The sequence below is a fragment of the Dermacentor albipictus genome, unplaced genomic scaffold, assembly GCF_038994185.2.
Source record: "Dermacentor albipictus isolate Rhodes 1998 colony unplaced genomic scaffold, USDA_Dalb.pri_finalv2 scaffold_21, whole genome shotgun sequence".
NCBI classification, from domain to species: domain Eukaryota; kingdom Metazoa; phylum Arthropoda; class Arachnida; order Ixodida; family Ixodidae; genus Dermacentor; species Dermacentor albipictus.
The window spans coordinates 756,066-773,280 of record NW_027225575.1 but is presented as its reverse complement, the minus strand read 5'-3'; the positions used below and the strand labels follow the sequence as shown (position 1 = coordinate 773,280).

At 48.0% G+C, this 17,215-nt stretch overlaps 3 protein-coding genes across 13 annotated transcripts in view; 1 reads left to right on the top strand and 2 right to left on the bottom strand.

Moving 5' to 3' along the window:
* LOC139052300 (protein transport protein Sec16B-like) overlaps positions 1-17,215 on the bottom strand; it is a 492,173-nt gene that overhangs the window by 247,359 nt on the left and 227,599 nt on the right. For all 11 annotated transcript variants that reach the window (XR_011509833.1, XM_070529379.1, XM_070529385.1 and 8 more), the window contains one exon: positions 6,035-6,292. Coding sequence is in view for 10 of the 11 variants with exons in the window: in XM_070529379.1 (XP_070385480.1) it covers positions 6,035-6,292 (258 nt within the window). In the remaining variant the exon portion in view is untranslated. The remainder of the gene's footprint in view (positions 1-6,034; positions 6,293-17,215) is intronic.
* LOC139052266 (uncharacterized) lies at positions 12,086-13,357 on the top strand. Its single transcript, XM_070529347.1, has 3 exons — positions 12,086-12,448; positions 12,566-12,768; positions 12,868-13,357. Exons 1-3 carry the CDS (start codon positions 12,188-12,190, stop codon positions 13,355-13,357), a joined length of 954 nt encoding a protein of 317 aa, XP_070385448.1. The 5' UTR covers positions 12,086-12,187.
* On the bottom strand, positions 13,332-16,314 carry LOC139052265 (uncharacterized). Its single transcript, XM_070529346.1, has 2 exons — positions 16,168-16,314; positions 13,332-15,096 (listed from the first exon to the last, which is right to left on the bottom strand). The coding sequence occupies exons 1-2, from the start codon at positions 16,231-16,233 to the stop codon at positions 13,465-13,467; spliced, it is 1,698 nt and encodes a 565-aa protein (XP_070385447.1). The 5' UTR covers positions 16,234-16,314; the 3' UTR covers positions 13,332-13,464.

The window sequence follows — 17,215 nt, the reverse complement described above, 5'->3', positions numbered from 1 at the left end:
CGCAGCGTGCTCCTCACAGGTTTGGCTGTCGGCGCTCAATAAGAACATTATGCAGGAGCCCTCCTGGGCATTTCTGTCAAAATAATCTTGGGCAAACAGAAAAAACAGAATGGTTACCGAATATACACAGTCAACGCCCACTGGGCGCAGTCGCCATGATGGAGTCCCCAAAACCGGTTTCTTGCGTGAAAGGTAGGCAATCGCTCAGACCGAACTACCGTATTTACTCGCATAATGATCGCACTTTTTTTGTCAGAAAAATTGAAGCAAATTCAGGGGTGCGATCATTACGCGGGTTAAATTTCCCGGGAAAAAAAATTTTTTTTTTTTTCGTCCGCGTTTGCTGCGGGATGCGAGATTGCGGGTGCGGGACACCAAAACAAAAATGGCGGCTCGCGGAGCGAGGCGAACGCGATTTTTTTTTTCTTCTCGTGAGTACATTGCGTGCATTGAAACAGTTTCTTCCGTATTAGTGATGAATAATATCGTTAATATCGGCAAGTTTGCGGCAATAACGTAGCCATGTCCACTTTGAGGGGACAGAAATAGGTGGGCGCGCTTAGCTGCCAGTGACAGAAACACATGACGGGCATGCTGCGGAAACTGCGGCATCTGTCTTCACTACTTTCCGCTAAGGGTGGGCGAATATCTTAGCTGTGTTACAAGCGTCGGCGTATGAATAGGGTACACTTTTAACTTATCAGAGTAAACGTGGCTACTATCATTGCCGCGCGCGATTTGTTGCGTGCTCACGAGTGCAAAAGCAGATGAAAATAATCGAAATGCGCCTTTATTGTTTTTGTTGACATCAGCCATTATAAAGCCAACCCATAATAAAGGCAAGTTTGGTTGTACCTCATTTTGTCATGGAAGTGCGGAAAGTGATGAAAGTAATGAAATGAGGCATCTACTTAAGAATGTTTAGTGCGTGCAGGCCGCTTGGCTTGTCTTGAAGAGTCGTTCGCGTAGCATTCGACAGGTGGTAAGCGCGATCATTATTCGCTAGACTTAGCACACGACATATCGCTGCGGCAAGTTCGGGGTGCGATCATTACGCGGGAAATAAAAAAAATCGAATTTTGACGACAAATTTTAGGGGTGCGATCATTACGCGAGTGCGATCATTATGCGAGTAAATACGGTATGTGAAACATGCTCTTGTAATGGGCTGTCTGTATAACCAAATGGAGCTTTGCAGAATGAAGCCTCAATGCAGTGACCGACTGCGTGTCTACATGCAAATGTCGGTGCATAATGTTTCGCTTTCGTTGCGAGCGCACTGTCGCACCGTGACGCGAGCTTTAGGTCACAGCATATGACCATTTGACAGTACACAAGCAACCATTGCCGCATGGACACTATTAGAGGTGTTCAAAAATAATTTCTTTTATAACTAGAGACTTCAACACCTACGGCGGCGACTTGTGACAACCCATAGTGATGATTCAATCTTCTTTTTTTTTTTAAGCACTGGACATTTTAATATCATTATTTCTCAAGTTGTGCTGCACTGTATGTTTATCGGTCTTCTCAGGGAACAATTACCAGCTGCTTCTTTATTAATCCAGTACATTTCATTGTTTGGTGCTACACAAGCATGAGTACATGTCATGCCCTTCTTTAAGTGTGCTTGTTACTGCTCCCTTTCCACTTCGGTGAACTTGCCAGTATCTAGCACCAACAAGTTCGAAGACCACATCTGCATGACATTAGCCGGGCAGCACGCGCGGGCGCGTGTCTCAGTGCGCACTTTCTGCTACTCATTAGAACATCGCAGCCTCCATGCCGTATGAGAAATCTTGCTTGCAAAAGTGCTTGCTGCACACCTGAGTTGTAGCCGATGGCTGCTTGCCAGTTATAAATTTCGCGATCCCAGCTTCACGCAGCTTCTTATCCTGCGGGTACATGTGAAGGCTGACACCGAGCTCCATTGCGTATGTCCAGCACTGCGGCACCGAGCAGTAGCCTACAATATTGGATGCCTTCAAAGGCAGCCACTACCTATTATAGGGCTTTTCAGTGTTGTGGCGAGAACCTCCCCACTTAATCAGAACCGCAGCGCAGGTGGGACTTTAAACTTTCATTTTCAGCTCGCTTCGGCGCTTCCGAAGCAGCTGATGCGGCCACTGTGTCCACGTGACCCCTCATACCCCGTCACGCCGACGATGCCACCAGCTTTTCCAGTGGTGGAGCTCACCCCCAATACAGTAAGACCTCGTTATAACGAAACAGATATAACAAACTAATAGATATAATGAAGCAATGGTAATTCCCCTTGAAATTCCAATAGATGCCCGTGTATTGAACATCTCACTTTAGCGAAGCTAGAATTTGCTCGTAATGGGTATAACGAACCTTTTTTTCCACAACAAGCATTTCCTGACCATTTTGATACCCATCAGGTCAATGTTCTGTAGCGTGCGACGTGCGCCTCTCCCGGCCTCCCCTTTCCCGTGTAACTCATGGACCCACCCACTCTTCCACTGCGCATGTGGGGCGCCGCCGACTGCGGCTTTGTTGTTGCTTGTCATTGCCTGCGCGCGCATCAAGGATATCAGCGTTTCTCTCGGTTCGTTTGTGCGAGTTCCCACAGCCAGAAAGGAGACGGACGACGGCAACGGCAAACAAAAGTGCAAAATGATATCAATCGAGCAGAAGGTGGCTATGCAGAAAGCTATAGAGTCCGGCATGAAGAAAAAAGTGGCTGATGTTTTCGGCATAACGTTGAGCATGCTGTCAACAATTCTGAGCAGCAAAGAAGCTGTCACCAGTGCTGTCGCATGTGGCATAAAAGGCGACAGAAAGAAGCTGTGAGCCCCCGCCTTCGAAGCTGTAGAGAAGGCGGGCCTTCAAGTGGTCTTTGGATGCAAGAGCAAGCGGCACTCCTGTGAGTGGAGTACTGGTGCAGCGGAAAGCAAGGGACTTCAGATGCATCATGGGGCACGAAGGTTTTGTGGCGAGTAGCTACAAAACCGTCCTGCCCCATGATGCACACTCGCCACTGGCGAGCGTTGGCTGGCTGCAACGTTTCAAGGGGCACCATAACATCGTTGGCAGAGCTGTCAGCAGGGAAGCACAGTCTTGTCAACCGCAATGCTGCAGTGGCATGGGTGGAGACAAATGTTGGACAGCTGCTAGAAATATACGATGCCAAAGATTTGTTTAATGTGGATGAGACCACCCTGTTCTACCAGATGCTGCCGCAAAAAACCTTGGCCCTCAAAGGTGAACGCTGCCAGGACAGTAAGCAGAGCAAGGCCCGCGTGACCGTGTTGCTTTGTATCGACGTGAATGGATCGGAAAAGGTGCCGGCCCTCATGGTTGGCAGAAGTGCGTCACGATGATGCTTTAAAGGCAAACAAAAGCTCCAAGTGAGTTATGTGTCCAACCGCAAGGCTTGGATGACAGACAAATTCGCGCACAATAGCTGCAGGAGTGGGACAAGTAGCTGGGCAAGCAGCCATCGGAAGATATGCCTCGTCCTGGGTGACTGCGCAGCCCACTACATTGCCGCTGTGATCAAGAACATCGAGCTATGCTTCTTGCCGCCAAACTGCACTGCAGTTGTGCAACCTCTCGACCAAGGGGTTATCTATCATGGACCGTAAGTAGGGCTACCGCAATCATGTGATCGACTGAATTCTGCTCAATATGAGCATGAAATGTGAGACCACAATCGACCTGTACATGGCGATCGAGATGCTACAGGCTGCTTGGATGGCTGTACCGGCAAGCACGATCGCCAATTGCTTCCGGAATGCCTCATCTGGCGTCAGCAGTGGCACTTACAGCAAACACCTCAGTGCTGCCGCCAATGAGTGTGCCACGGGCGACCAAGCCCTGATGTCGTGGGACGCTCTCACTGACGCCGGCATTGTGCCCGACTGCGACACCTTCCGCACGTACATCAGTGCCAATGCTAATGCGGTGACGACCAAAAAGCTAACGGAGGCAGAAATTGTGTGCGCGGTGACGGGGGTGCCTAATAATGACAGTGACGAATGTGTCGACGACAGCCCAGAGCCTAATGTTGGCGAACCCGACGTTACTGACGTCCGCACAAGAGGTGGATGTGGCAGACCTGCTGCACCACTTCTTTGGCGCTCACGATGATGGTGAGGACAGACTCGAAATAGTGGCTGCAGCTGAATAAGCCATCATTCGCCTCAAGAAGGCGCAGCAAAAATCTATCAAGGATTTTGCTTCTGCGAAGTGAGCCGCCAGCTGGCGTGCTGTTGATCGATCAGTGATGAGCCGTTTGGTGTGAATAAAGTAGCAATTCCTTGCTGTTCTTTCTTTTTCTACGCTTGTTTTCTTCCGTGCGCCAGCCTTTTTTTTTTTGTTTTTTTCACATGGTGGGCTGCTGTGCGATTCGGTGGCGAGTATATCTTCTCTTGCTTGCTAATTGTGGGTAGAAATGGATAGTGGCTACAACGAACTAATGGCTATAACAAAGTAATTACGATGCACCCCCCACCTTCAAGTTATAACGAGGTTTTACTGCAACATTCAATTATTTAGGACACTCAAAGGCTTGTCAGTGTTTTTTCCAAGGTATACCTTCACTTAGCATCCAAAAATGAGGAGTCCAAGATATGTTAGTACTCCTTTAAAGAAACGTTGATGGCAAATACAGTCTCCGCTCATTACAACGGACCCATGTACTACAGACTTTCGGACATAATGGGCCATATTTTTTCAGCCTTAGTTTGTTTTACCTATTTCATTACTGCAATCAAATTCGCTTTTAATGGATCACGCTGCAACAGACTATCAGCCACAGTGGAAGAAATTAGCAGCACCTATTTTTAAAATCGGGCATATAAAACATACTTTTGTTGTGTTGACGTGGACTGACAACTGACTTGTGAGGGTCAGTGGACAATCACAGCTCAATATCGCGTGCGCGAGCGAAGAAGGCAGGGCGGAAATGCGCAGTCTTCTTTCACGTGGGAGGCACGGGGGAAGTGGGGGGGGGGGGAGGCGAGAGAGAGGGGTGTTCTACACTGGAGGCTGATGCTTACAGTGCAGCCGCCGTATCTTGAAAGCGATCTGCGATGTGGACAAAGTGCGCGCCCGTGCGGGCCCCTATCTTGAAAGCGATTTGTAATGTCGACAAAGCGCTCGCTCGCGCGGTCACCGTATCTCGAAAGCGATCTGCGATGTGGACAAAGTGCTTGCCAACGAGGCCACCGTATCTCGAAAGCAATCTGCAATATGAACAAAGTGCACGCCTGCATGGGCAACATATCTGGAAAGCGATCCGCGATGTGGACAAAGTGCGCCCAATGCCCGTAGCTTTGTATGCACTGTGCTTTCTGTAGAGGTTGCCACAGTTCAGCCCCGTTTGTTAGGCTGCCACCAGAGTGTGGCACCCCCTGTGACTTCTGTTTGTGTATGTATGTTCGGGCCCAATAAAGGAGGGTCATGCCCTTTTCATCTAAGCAAGTGACAGTACGTGTTGGTGCGTCCCTGCGTGCCCGTGCCCCGCAGCACTAACCACGTGACACCTTCAACATTTAGTTTGCGTTGAAGCGAGAGACTGCACGAAGGTCAATTCACTCGCTGCTGCTGCCACGCTTATCTTGCTTAATTTGCTATTGCAATCAATGCTTTGCCTTTCAGGCTAAACTGCGACTTTTTTGTTTATTTTTTACTTTGGACGTTCGTCACTTATTGTTTGCATTAAAGTTGTTACACATCGCGACCAAAGTTCCGGAAGTGAGGCGTTTCACATATTGCGCACTTCGGATAAAACGCACATTTTTTGTCGGATTATCAGGGTACACTGTAACATCTGTCTATTGTATTGTGCCTAGCTCAAGACAAAAACCGTGGTCCTCAAAATTTATCTTCTATTCCAAGAAATGGCGCAGTTGCTGAGAAAATTGCAACCGAAAATACTGCATTATCTGAAGACAGCAGATTACTCGAGAGAATGGGTAAACATGTGTCAACCACATGTCTCTGCCCCATGCAGGAATTCTGTGCTGCACACATACACACATGTATAGATAGCGTTGAGGAATCTCACCTTTTTATGCCCAAAAAGGAGGAACTCGCGGAATTTTGCTAACGTGTGACTTGAGCCCGTGGTCCCAAGTTGGGCACGATCAGACACCACAATGCCCTCATCAGGCGATCTACTGCTGCCATCGTCAGCACCTTCGGGTGAGGTTACTTCACCTCCCTCCCCTCCTGGTTGGCCCGCAAGCACTGACGTAGACGCTGATGGCCCCAAGATGTCGTGGCCCCGAAGAAGCAATTCAGCAATGTCCGAACCTGAGACAAACTATAAAGTGCATCAATTAATTCCAATTGCCCACCTTCACCTGAGACAAAAGCACAAGGAGTACGCATTACTGTTTAATGGCCCAACCGTCACTCGGGCCATTCTGAGCATGAGGAAGAGTAACCAAGTGACCATCAAAGTAATGAAGGCAAGTGTACAGTCGCCCACATATGTTTGCAGGTGACAGGATCTATGAAAAAACCGAGTTGCTGAAAAGCCTGCACACATAGCTTCACTGTGTTAGTTCCCTATTATGCAGTGCAGACATTTTCTTACATTTTATGGGCCACTTCTCCCATACCAGCATGTTATATACGGTGGCTTTGTTGCTTTGACTGCATGGCTTGAATTTAAAAATTATACTACAGTGAAATCTCGATATAATGAATGTCACGGGACTGCCAAAAATGATTATTTTGAAATATTGTTGCATCAAATACACACACACTGTCATTAAATACTGAATTTGACAAGAGGAATCTTCTACGTTTGAAAGTGGCATGTATTTAAGTGAAGTCATTGAGTTGTGAAGCCATCTCCGCCTCCATACACTCATGCACCTAAGCACTGTTTTAAAACAGGGCATAGTCATGTGTATGAAGGCTCCCTAGTACAGACCCTGCATAAGTTAACACTACACGCCCCATACCAGCAATCAACAACAGTACTGCAACTATGCAACACAGTTCCATGCATGTTCCAGCTGTGGCAGGATGAAACACAATGCTCCACAGTGGCAGCGATAATGACAGTGATTTTTCAGCACACGCCGACTGTCACACATGAACCATGGAGTGGAATCTTTCTTCAGAGCGTCAATGACGCGCCTCAAGTCATTGCACTCGCTAGGCCTATGCTCGCTGGTGGCTGGCAATAAAGTGCGAAGCCAGCACTTATATCATTAGCATATCTGCGATCTGGACATGAACACCACTGTGCATCATCACCAAACGTTACTGGAACCCCGACATATCCACAAATTTCATCTCTCCTTAATTAAATTAAATTAAATTAAGGGGTTTTACGCGCCAAAACCACTTTCTGATTATGAGGCACGCCATAGTGGAGGACTCCGGAAATTTTGACCACCTGGGGTTCTTTAATGTGCACCTAAATCTAAGTGCACGGGTGTTTCCGCATTTCGTCCCCATTCATCATCACTCTCCTTGTCATATCATAAAAAGCCAACAAACACTGACACAAAGGACAACATATGGGAAATTACTTGTGCTTAATAAATGAAATAAAGAAATGAAAAAATAATGGAAATGAAAGTGGATGAAAAAGCAACTTGCCGCAGGTGGGGAACAGTCCCACAACCTTTGCCTATTGCGTGCGATGCTCTACCAATTGAGCTACTGCGGCGCTGTTTCCCCGTTCCCTTTCTTGGGTATTTATGTTTCCTTGCAGAACCCTGGGAGTGTTAGCCAGCGCCACCACTCAGAGACCTTGGCGGCGGACGTGGAACATCCTTTCTGCTGAAGGCGTAATGAGAACATGACGTCTGCAGCAGAAAAGATGAGTATTCTTGGTTTCCCATTTTAATTTCCGCATTTTCAATGCCTTTTCAGCCCAGTTTTAACTAAGTAAATAAACGCAACCGAACGAATGCAGTGAAGCATTTTTTCGAGGAAAACAAAAATAATTCCATTGAACATCCTTTTGAGCAGGGAAGAAGTTTGGGCATGTTGGTAGTTCAATCGTAAGCTGGGATACATAGCGCAAGAACGACACAAGGACGAAGCACTCGTCCCGTGTTCTTGCTTCATCCTTGTGTCGTTCTTGCACTATGTATCCCAGTTTACGATCCTTTTGAGCTTCTACGTGTATCAACAACATAAAAAACCTGCCAATTCTTTGCTCTCAACAGCCTTCGCCAGCATCATTTGCACTTTTGCTATCATTTGCCAGTTTTGCCATTTGCCAGCATCACTTGCCAGTGTTGGTGTGCGTGAACATGGACGGCTCAGACAAGCGGCCCCTATCGGTCATCGGCAAGGCTAAGAAACCGTGGGGCTTTGCCAAGGTGCTGTCAATGCCAGTAGCGCATACAGTCGCCGACCTATAAATCAGACTCCGATAAGCCGGACATGCTCGCTAATACAGACAGCCTCGCGGCAACACCAATAGCCCCATAGACTTAATGTGTAAAGATGACCGATATTTCGGACAACCACCAGCAGAACATTCAATTATCCGGACTCCATCAGTGGCCGTAGCATACACTGACCCTGCCGCCATTACCACCTCTGGCAACCTCGACGAGGCATTAGGTATAGCCTCAGATATGACGTACTAGATGGTTATCTCTGAGGCCTTGCCTTAGTTGCAGAACCATGGCTCTGATGTTTTAGTGCAAATGCCAATCTTGGAGGCTTTGCTGGAATTATGAGGCCGCATCAACATCATAATCACTGCATCCTATTCCGCCACCCCTGTGCATGGCACGCTATCGCCATTCTGTTTGTCAAGTTGCCTTTCGAACAGCGTTCCGCCATTCGTGCTTGTATTAGTTTGCTTTTGCGTTCCAGTTAACACTCTGCTGGGTCCAAGAAGTCTTCGCGTCAAATGGCACCAATGGTGCCCTTGCAATCCATGTCGACGATGAAACACGGCAAATACACCATACTGACAGTGGCGAAAAAGGTGGCCATCATACAACAAGTGCTGAGTGGCTGCCCACAGGTTGAAGTTGCCCGAGAGTTCAACGTTTCCAAGCAAATGGTATCGGATTACATGAAGAATACGGCGAAGATTTTAGGCACAACAGAGAAATCTTTTGCAGGTGAACAGAAGAGGGCGCGCCAAGGCCTTTACCCAAAGTTGGAAGAGGCGTTGAGCATGTGGCTTAATGCTAACATCTCTCAGCGTATTCCTGTATCTGGCCATCTTTTGAAACAAAAGGCCAAGTCCCTTGCACTTCAACTTAACATTGAAGGATTTAACCCTTTCGCTGTCACTGACGTACCGGTACGTCATCGTGCTTCCCCCCCCACGGTGTCACTGATGTACCGGTACGTTCTCTATCGTGCGTTCAAAATTTCGCGCCATAGCGCAAAGCTGGCGCTCCTGGATTGGCCACGCTATCTGTTGACTCTTTCTACAAGTTCGTACATTCGCCCCGACCTGTGTTACTCCATGTATTGAAGAGTACGGCGTGACTGCCACTCCCCACTTTCTCTTTGCTGAGTGGCGCGGTGGCTCCGTGTTCGCTGTATCATGCGTCGCGCGTGTGGTTATGGGTTCAAGGGTTGTTCTGCCATCTTCGCTGGTTTGAAGATTTTTATTTTTCTTCTGTTGGCGTGCCTGCTACGGCGTGTCAAGTTCAGGCGCACGTGCCGTTGCCTCTCCGAAAAGAGTGACTTGTTGCTGCTTTCGCTCTCTCGCCGCACCCTCGCTTCCGGCTTGCAGCAGTAAACGTAAAGCCCTTTGAACTTTGTTTAGCCTTTTTCCATCTCCCTCCGTCTTCTTGATCACGCAACGTCCCATCGCTCTCCATTGTGCGGGCGACTGAAAGCGCATCCTCCCTGCGCGCGGTTACTTTCGGATGGCTCAGCGCGCGGGACCTTCGTCTGCTCATTGGAGCGGTGGCTCAATTCCGATTCAGAATACGAGCTGAGCTCGGATTCGGACTCAGACAGAGTCGCATGCGAGGAAGAGGGTTCCGCATCGTCAGATTCGGATGTTGAACGGATTTTATAGTCAGGCTGATGATGATGATGATGTTTACTAACAACAGCTGCAGAACACTAAAATGTGCATATTTCATTGACTATGTTATTTGCATACCAATCATAATCAAAAATAAATTGCTATGTTCATTCCCTGTTATGCTCGTTCCCTGAAACCAAGCAGACACTGGGGGTGCGTCACGGCCAGAAAGGTCCGACAGCGAAAGGGTTAAGTACAGCAATGGCTGGCTTCGAAATTTTAAGAAACGGTACAAGGTGCCCTTCAACGCACTTTAAAAAAAAAAATGTGCGGTGAGAGTGGTGCCGTAAATAACACACTGGTAGCGAACTACCGCAGAGGAAAGCTGGTGGAGCTACTTCGTCTCTACTCTCCGGATGAAACCTTCAATAGACCCTTTGCAAAAGTACGCCACCTGCCGAGTAAATCGAGTTTCGGTTTCGGTTGCGAAAAGCATCCTGGGAATGAATTCGCCATGTTGCGGGGGAGCGCGGGCACTGCGGGAGCGTAGTAGCCGCCGTTGTTGGTTCTTTGTTCTATGACGAGGTGCTGCTGTAAGTTGGAGTTGTCAGGTGTTACTTGGACGCTGATTTCGACATGAGCGACGTCGTTTACCCGGTACACGGTTGGGAGAGTGACTTGTCGTGCCTTCCGCCACTCCGGGAGACGGCAATCAGCAGTTTTGTTTCGACGAAGACTACGAAGGGCCGACGAAAGGCGTACAAGTTGGTGACAGAGAGCTACATTGTTGCCTCTACAGTCTCCGCGAACTACTCTTGCAAAACGTAAGTTTTTGCGGCTTAGTGATGCCAATTTCATAGATAACATTAGTAACAGCGCTGAGAAAGCTTGCAAGGCCAATACATTTGTGCGCGCATGGATTCGGCATGTTGGGAAGCGCTTAATAGCTCCTGCACCCCGCGCGCTTGTTCGGAGCCATGTAGTAGGCTATCTGAATGAAAGGCGATTAATTTAACCGAATTTGGTCATTGAATGTTTTCAATGTGGCAATAAAGTTAGTTGTTGTAGTACTTGTAGCTTTATACACGGTGTGAACGCAGGCTCGAACGGAAAAGAACCACTTTGTTGAGGTGAATCGCTCACCAGGGTTTTACGCTCGTGGAACTGTTGAGCCGCTTGCTGATTACTAATCCGTAAAATACTTTATCTCCCGAAAAAAAAAAAGAAGGCGTTGTCCCGCTACCACTTGTTCAAAAATTTTGGGCTTTTCTTCGTGAATCTGCACTAAAAAATGCTCGCGTTTCTGCTTCGCCATAACGCAGTTGAATGATGGAAGTCTCTAAAGAGGGGTAAGAAACCCAGCGTCTGATTTTACTCGAAAAATGTGGTGGGCGCCGGGCCATTGCGGAATTCAGGTATCACGTTTTACAGCATTGCTTGATGTCACAGCGTGTGTCCGACTATGTTAATCAACTTTGCCCCCTCAGAAGCACTTCTGTGTCATTCATCTGCCCTGCAGCGAAGCAGACCTATCGGCTTCCTGTTGGACGTAAATGTGATTGTGCACATGATTGCATAAGCTCGCAGTTGAAAAGCCATGCTACATCACACGCCCACACTGAAAAAATTGCGTATTTCCCAACGACCCACAGTCCATTGCGTATGTAAGGGGTAACGCCCCCCCCCCCCCCCCCTCCGATTGGTAACAAAAGGTCGCGTGCTTCTCATCGCAGTTGAAAGATATAAAGAATTTCGCGTGGCAATCCAGCATAAACCGGGACTGTTCTACATTTCTATTCACTTCGTTTCAGGGCTAATACCATCTTTGTGAAGGCCAGCTGCTACAGAAGCCAACGAAAAACCCTCTCACCATATACAGTCAAGGCAGCGTTGTCGCTTCAGGGAGACATACTTGGCGGCCTTTGTGAGTGCGCTGCTGGCAAGCACGCATGTAACCATTTGCAAGCTGTGCTGAAGTTAGTGGCATTACTTCAAGTTAAAGGATACAATGAAGCGCCAGAGCATCTCTCATCGACAGATTTGCCGCAGCAGTGGAGAGTGCCAAGGACCAATCCGCTTCGCGGAACAAGTCTGCAGCAGGTAGACTGGCGGAGAGTAGGGGAGGGCGGGCAAAATTTGCCCCGCACCTCTCGCCTCTATAAAGGCATTGCTGCTAACGAAGACCCGAAGCAACAGGAGGAAGACATAAAGGCCTTTGCCGATGCACTGAAAGAAATTAATGGTATGCAGGAGTTCGCCAGCTTCCTCGACGCTGCAGACAGCTCAGACGTCACTGAAACAAAATTTGGGACACGTTTAAAGGGCTGCCTTCTCGACTACCAACAGTCTGTGGTTCCTCATGGATTTGCAGTCTTCATATCCAAAGAGCTAGAAGTGCCTCGGCCGCAAATATGGGCAAGTGCGGAGCTGTTTACGGGCGCTTTCACTGTTCCACAATGGAAAATACCCGACACGTTTGATGGAGCATCTGCAGCATTTCTTAAGGTAATAGTTTTATATTCTATATTCATGCAACATTGCCTTAATGTAGGCTTGAACAATCAATTGTTTCAGTCCCTGCACACTAACACATAAGGTATGTGCCATTGAAATTCATTTCAGAGTATATGCATCACCCCAGCGGAGGCGCAGGACCTAGAAAGGACGTCTAGGAGGCAACGAAACAGCCTAACATGGCATCAAGGACGCCTTCACCGCCTTACTGCATCCAACTTCGGTTTGGTCCTGAACCGGAAGAAGTGGACAAAGAAAGGCTTGATTAACCTGACGACTCCGAAGGACCTGTCACGCGTTCAGCCCGTCAGGTACGTTCAGGCATGGTGTTACTGAAAACATATTGCAAATGCACTTGTGTCCTGGGCGTACACTCGAATTCCTGAAGCTTCACTAAATTCCTTTTCCAGGTACGGCATAGCCAACGAGAAAGACGCCCTCCTGAGGTACAAGGATACCTTGACAACTGCGGGACATCCTGTTGAAGTATTCAACTGTGGCCTTTTTGTCGACCCGTCCAGGCCATGGCTTGGAGCATCGCCTGACGCCCTAACCTTTGACCCTTGTGAACCTTTTCCATGGGGTACAGTAGAGGTGAAATGCCCATACTCCCTCAGACATGCCACGAGAGAGGTTCTCCTTTCAGAAGACTTCTTCGTTGCATTTGATGAAGATTGCCAACCTGAACTGAAAGTTTCCCATGAACACTACAAGCAGGTGATTGGACAGATGGGGATAACTCGCACACAGTGGGCAGACTTCGTTGTCTTCGGACCGCACTTTATTATAGTGCAGCGCGTGCATTTCGCCGAAAAAGAGTGGAACGACATGGTTCATGTGCTAGACAATTTTTATTTTGACACTCTGCTCCCATTCTTCGTACAGCAGGTGAAAACATGAATATTGCATGAAGAGCTAAACATTTATGCAATAAAGGCAAGTGAGCTTTTGTAATAAACAAATTGATTTGTAAGAGTTAGCAGCAATAAAGCAGTTTTTCCCACCAGTCACTCGCTTTCGGTGATCAAAGGGCTTTGCATATTGCTCAGCACGGCACACACTGACCATACCTGATTAATCAGCGGACCCAGGGAAAGTGGTACTGCCTTATCAAAGATGTGGTAGCACTTGATTCGTTGTATTCTCCTTTCGACGTGAATTCGGAGTGAAGCGATTTCTTGTGTCCGCTGCACGTCATCCTCCTCAAATTGTTTTTGTGTCAAGAAAGGTGGCAGATTCAGGCCGACCCCTTTTTCTTGAAGTAGATCCTTGATCTTAAAGCCCTTGTCGGCCATGACAGTGTCGCCGGGAGCAAAGTTTAAGTCCAGAAAACCACTTCTGATCACTATTTCGCGGTCGGAGAGCGACCCCATGAAAAGTTCTGATGCGAACGTAAGAAGACCATTTGGTGCCACGCCAATGAGAGCCTTAAACGTGTTCGCCGACTTGTAAGTTGAGTACGTACCTGACTGCAAAACGAGGGAGCTAGGTACTTCACACTTTACCTCTGTGGCATCGATGATCACCCTTGTGCTTGGGTACAGCTCCCGAAATGCAGGAGGCATGTGCCTGTCAATCTTACTGCGTGGCACCCACAGAGTAAGTTTTCCCAGCTGGATGTACATAAAATTGATCCAACCAGAAAACACTCTTGACACTGTACTTGCAGAAACACCGAAAATATGCCCGAGATGCAGGTGGAAAAATCCAGTTTTCAATTTCATCAGTGTGAGAAAAAGTTCTTCCGCAGGTTCAAGCTTCCGTGGGCGTCCCTTAACGTCCCCAGGTGTGCTTTCATTTTCCAAGTATACATTACAGGCATTTTCACCCGGCTTCAGGTATAAAAGGAAGCATTGAAAGTGCTTGTAGCTAGATAATCCAGTGTAAAACTGCATGCTGTTGTCGTCATCACGGAACCTCGCAAGTGAAAATGGCTTTCTTTCTTTTTTTGCTCGACTTTCTTTGTCTTCAGCTGCTCGTTGCATTTCTTGCAGCTGCTTTTTGACATGTTCAAGCTGCTCAGTTAGCTTTTTGTTCTCTGCAATCAGCTCAATGTTGTTGTCGTTTACTGCGACGATGTCCTCTCTGAGCTTCCTTGCTTCACCTAAAGCCCTTTTAAGGCTCTGAACATGAGCAGACAGCTGTGCAACTTCTTCGCACCTTGCTTTTAGCTCCAGTTGAATTTTTTGAAAAGTGGCAGTGCACGACTGACAAACCACATCTGCAGCAGTGTTTTGCGTCGCATGACCCTTGGCTCGTTGGCCTGCATCTTCGGATTGCTGTGAAGGTTCCCAGGTCATATCTCGGTCACTCTTACTTTCACGCTGACTCAGATCAGTGTCGGGGCTTGCTGCTTGTAAAAGATGGCTTGTGAGACTCTTGCTGCAGCGCAGTGCTCGCTCCTTAGGTGGTCGACGCTGTTTCACAGGCTTGGCAAACACAAACTGCGTCGGCACAGCATTGTCTTTCAGAAAGCGTCGCCCACTGGCCACGTTTGGGATATAGTCATCCGGCTTGAAATGTTTGGAGCAGACCCTCGTAAACTGGCCGACCACGAAGTTTGGCCCTGGATCCCTTCTTATGGCGATTATCCACTTTTTGAACATGACCTTGTCCCGTGGGAACTTGTGAAATGAGACCTGCAAAAGGTAAATTATGATGTGCTTGTCTAAAAACAGGTATTTCACTAAAAGAGCTGGGTCACTAGCCCTCATATTCTTACGTTGCCATGGGTACCAATGCAGCTGACTAAAAGGAAATTCAGGATGGATCTAGGCAGTACGTTTTTAGCACTGCATGTTGCTCACTCGCAAAAAAGTGGTTTCTTCGCTATAACTTCATGGCATGATTTTAATCTGTGGTTCACAAAAAATTATCCTTGGTTTTTAAAAATAAATGAAAAGGCGCAGGCGCAAAAAATGTAATATTTTTTTTCTGATCGCGGCTTTGACTAAAATACTCGGCATGATTATGAGGAAACTAGGCAGCTATAGGTAGACCACATACATTTTTTTTTACTTGCCGGCTGCCGACACATTTGTAGCACGTCGTACCAGACAGGCTGGCCAAGAGTGCGACGTTCGAGTTACATCACGGTATAATACAGACTTTTCGTCAGTGCAAATATACTTCACCGTATCTATATAGCTTGCCTGTAGACTGCGGACACTGCGACGAGGTCATTTATTTTAACGTGTTGTCACTAGTACGATCGCTGCGCTGCAGTACAGCCGTGGTTTCAGGGAGCGACAGCGTCTCTACCCCCTATACAAGTGCCCCAAAACGTTACCGCCCATCAAAATACGAACACATGCGTGGATAAACCAACGCTCAGCAGAAACGTCCCACGCGGTGGGGAACGAAGTTCGAGCGGCTAGTTTTGCGCAGTGTTTGCGAAGCGCGGCTTAACGCCTGCATTTAGCATGCACGGTCGTTTCATTCCTACTGTGATCACAGACGCGCGCGCGCGCGCACACGCACACACACACACACACACACACACACACACACACACACACACACACACACACACACACACAAAACGCAGTTACCGTAGCCTCTAAAGCGTTACCACAATGTTTCGCTAAAATAACGGAATACAGCAGCGGGGAAAGTTCGCTCCAAGCTCGTTTACGCGGAGTCAATGCACCAGGACAACAGTGGTATGTCCGCGAACAACACCCGTAATAATAGCACGCACGTATACGTACCTTTTCGCCGCTTTTGCATCGGTATCCCTCCTGGTGACATTCAGGAACACAGCAGAAGTGAACCATTGCGAAATAAATATTCTTAACGCAGACTTGCAACGTAAGAGCCTTGAACGACGCGACGCTTTCCTTAGTCAACAATGCCGAGACAGGAGCGGCAGCTGGCGGCACCCCCACAACATGGCGGCTGCGCACGTAGTTGCGGCGGCGGCCGCGAGGGGCGTACTTTTGCAAGGGGTCTATTGCGACGAGGCTGGGCTTTTTTACAAGCTGCTGCCAGACAAGACACTTGCCCTGTCGGGAGAACCTTGCCATGGTGGGAAGCACAGTAAGAAACGACTCACTGTTGTTGTAGGCAGCAACGCTTTGGGGATGGAAAAGCTTCCACTGCTAGTCATCGGCCAAATGCAAAATGTTTCAAGGGAAAAAAGACTGCCTGTCTGGTATGAAGCAAATACTAAGGCGTGGATCACCCAAAACTTGTTTCAGGGATACATACACAAGTTGTATCGAAAGTTTGAGTTGCAGAAGCGCAAAGTGCTTCTGTTCGTGGACAACTGCGGTGCCCATACCCAAATCAACGGTCTGAAAACGAATGAGATGGAATACTTGCCGCCGAACACAACCAGCGTTCTCCAGCCTATGGATCAAGGCATTCTAAAGAATTTAAAAGTGCCGTATCGTTCGCGCCTGTTGCACCACATGATACTGTGCTTAGACAGTAAGAAGAAGTACAATGTGGACTTGTCCGCTGTGAGTATTCTTGTTGATGCCTGGAAGTCAGTGTCAGCAGACACACTCAGCAACAGTTTCTGTCACGCTGGATTTACCTTCGGTGATGAGCCCAACTTCGCCAATGAAGAGCCTGGACTGCCATCAACCACACCAAGCTCAAATGCAAACATCGTTAATGACCTGCGAGGATGTGGTGTGCCGGTTCCTGCCGCTGTCACGTTTGAAGACTTCACAGACATCGACAGAGTGGCGTTGTCATGTGCCGAACAGAACGATGAAGAAATAATCAAGTAAATTCTCACGCCATCAAATA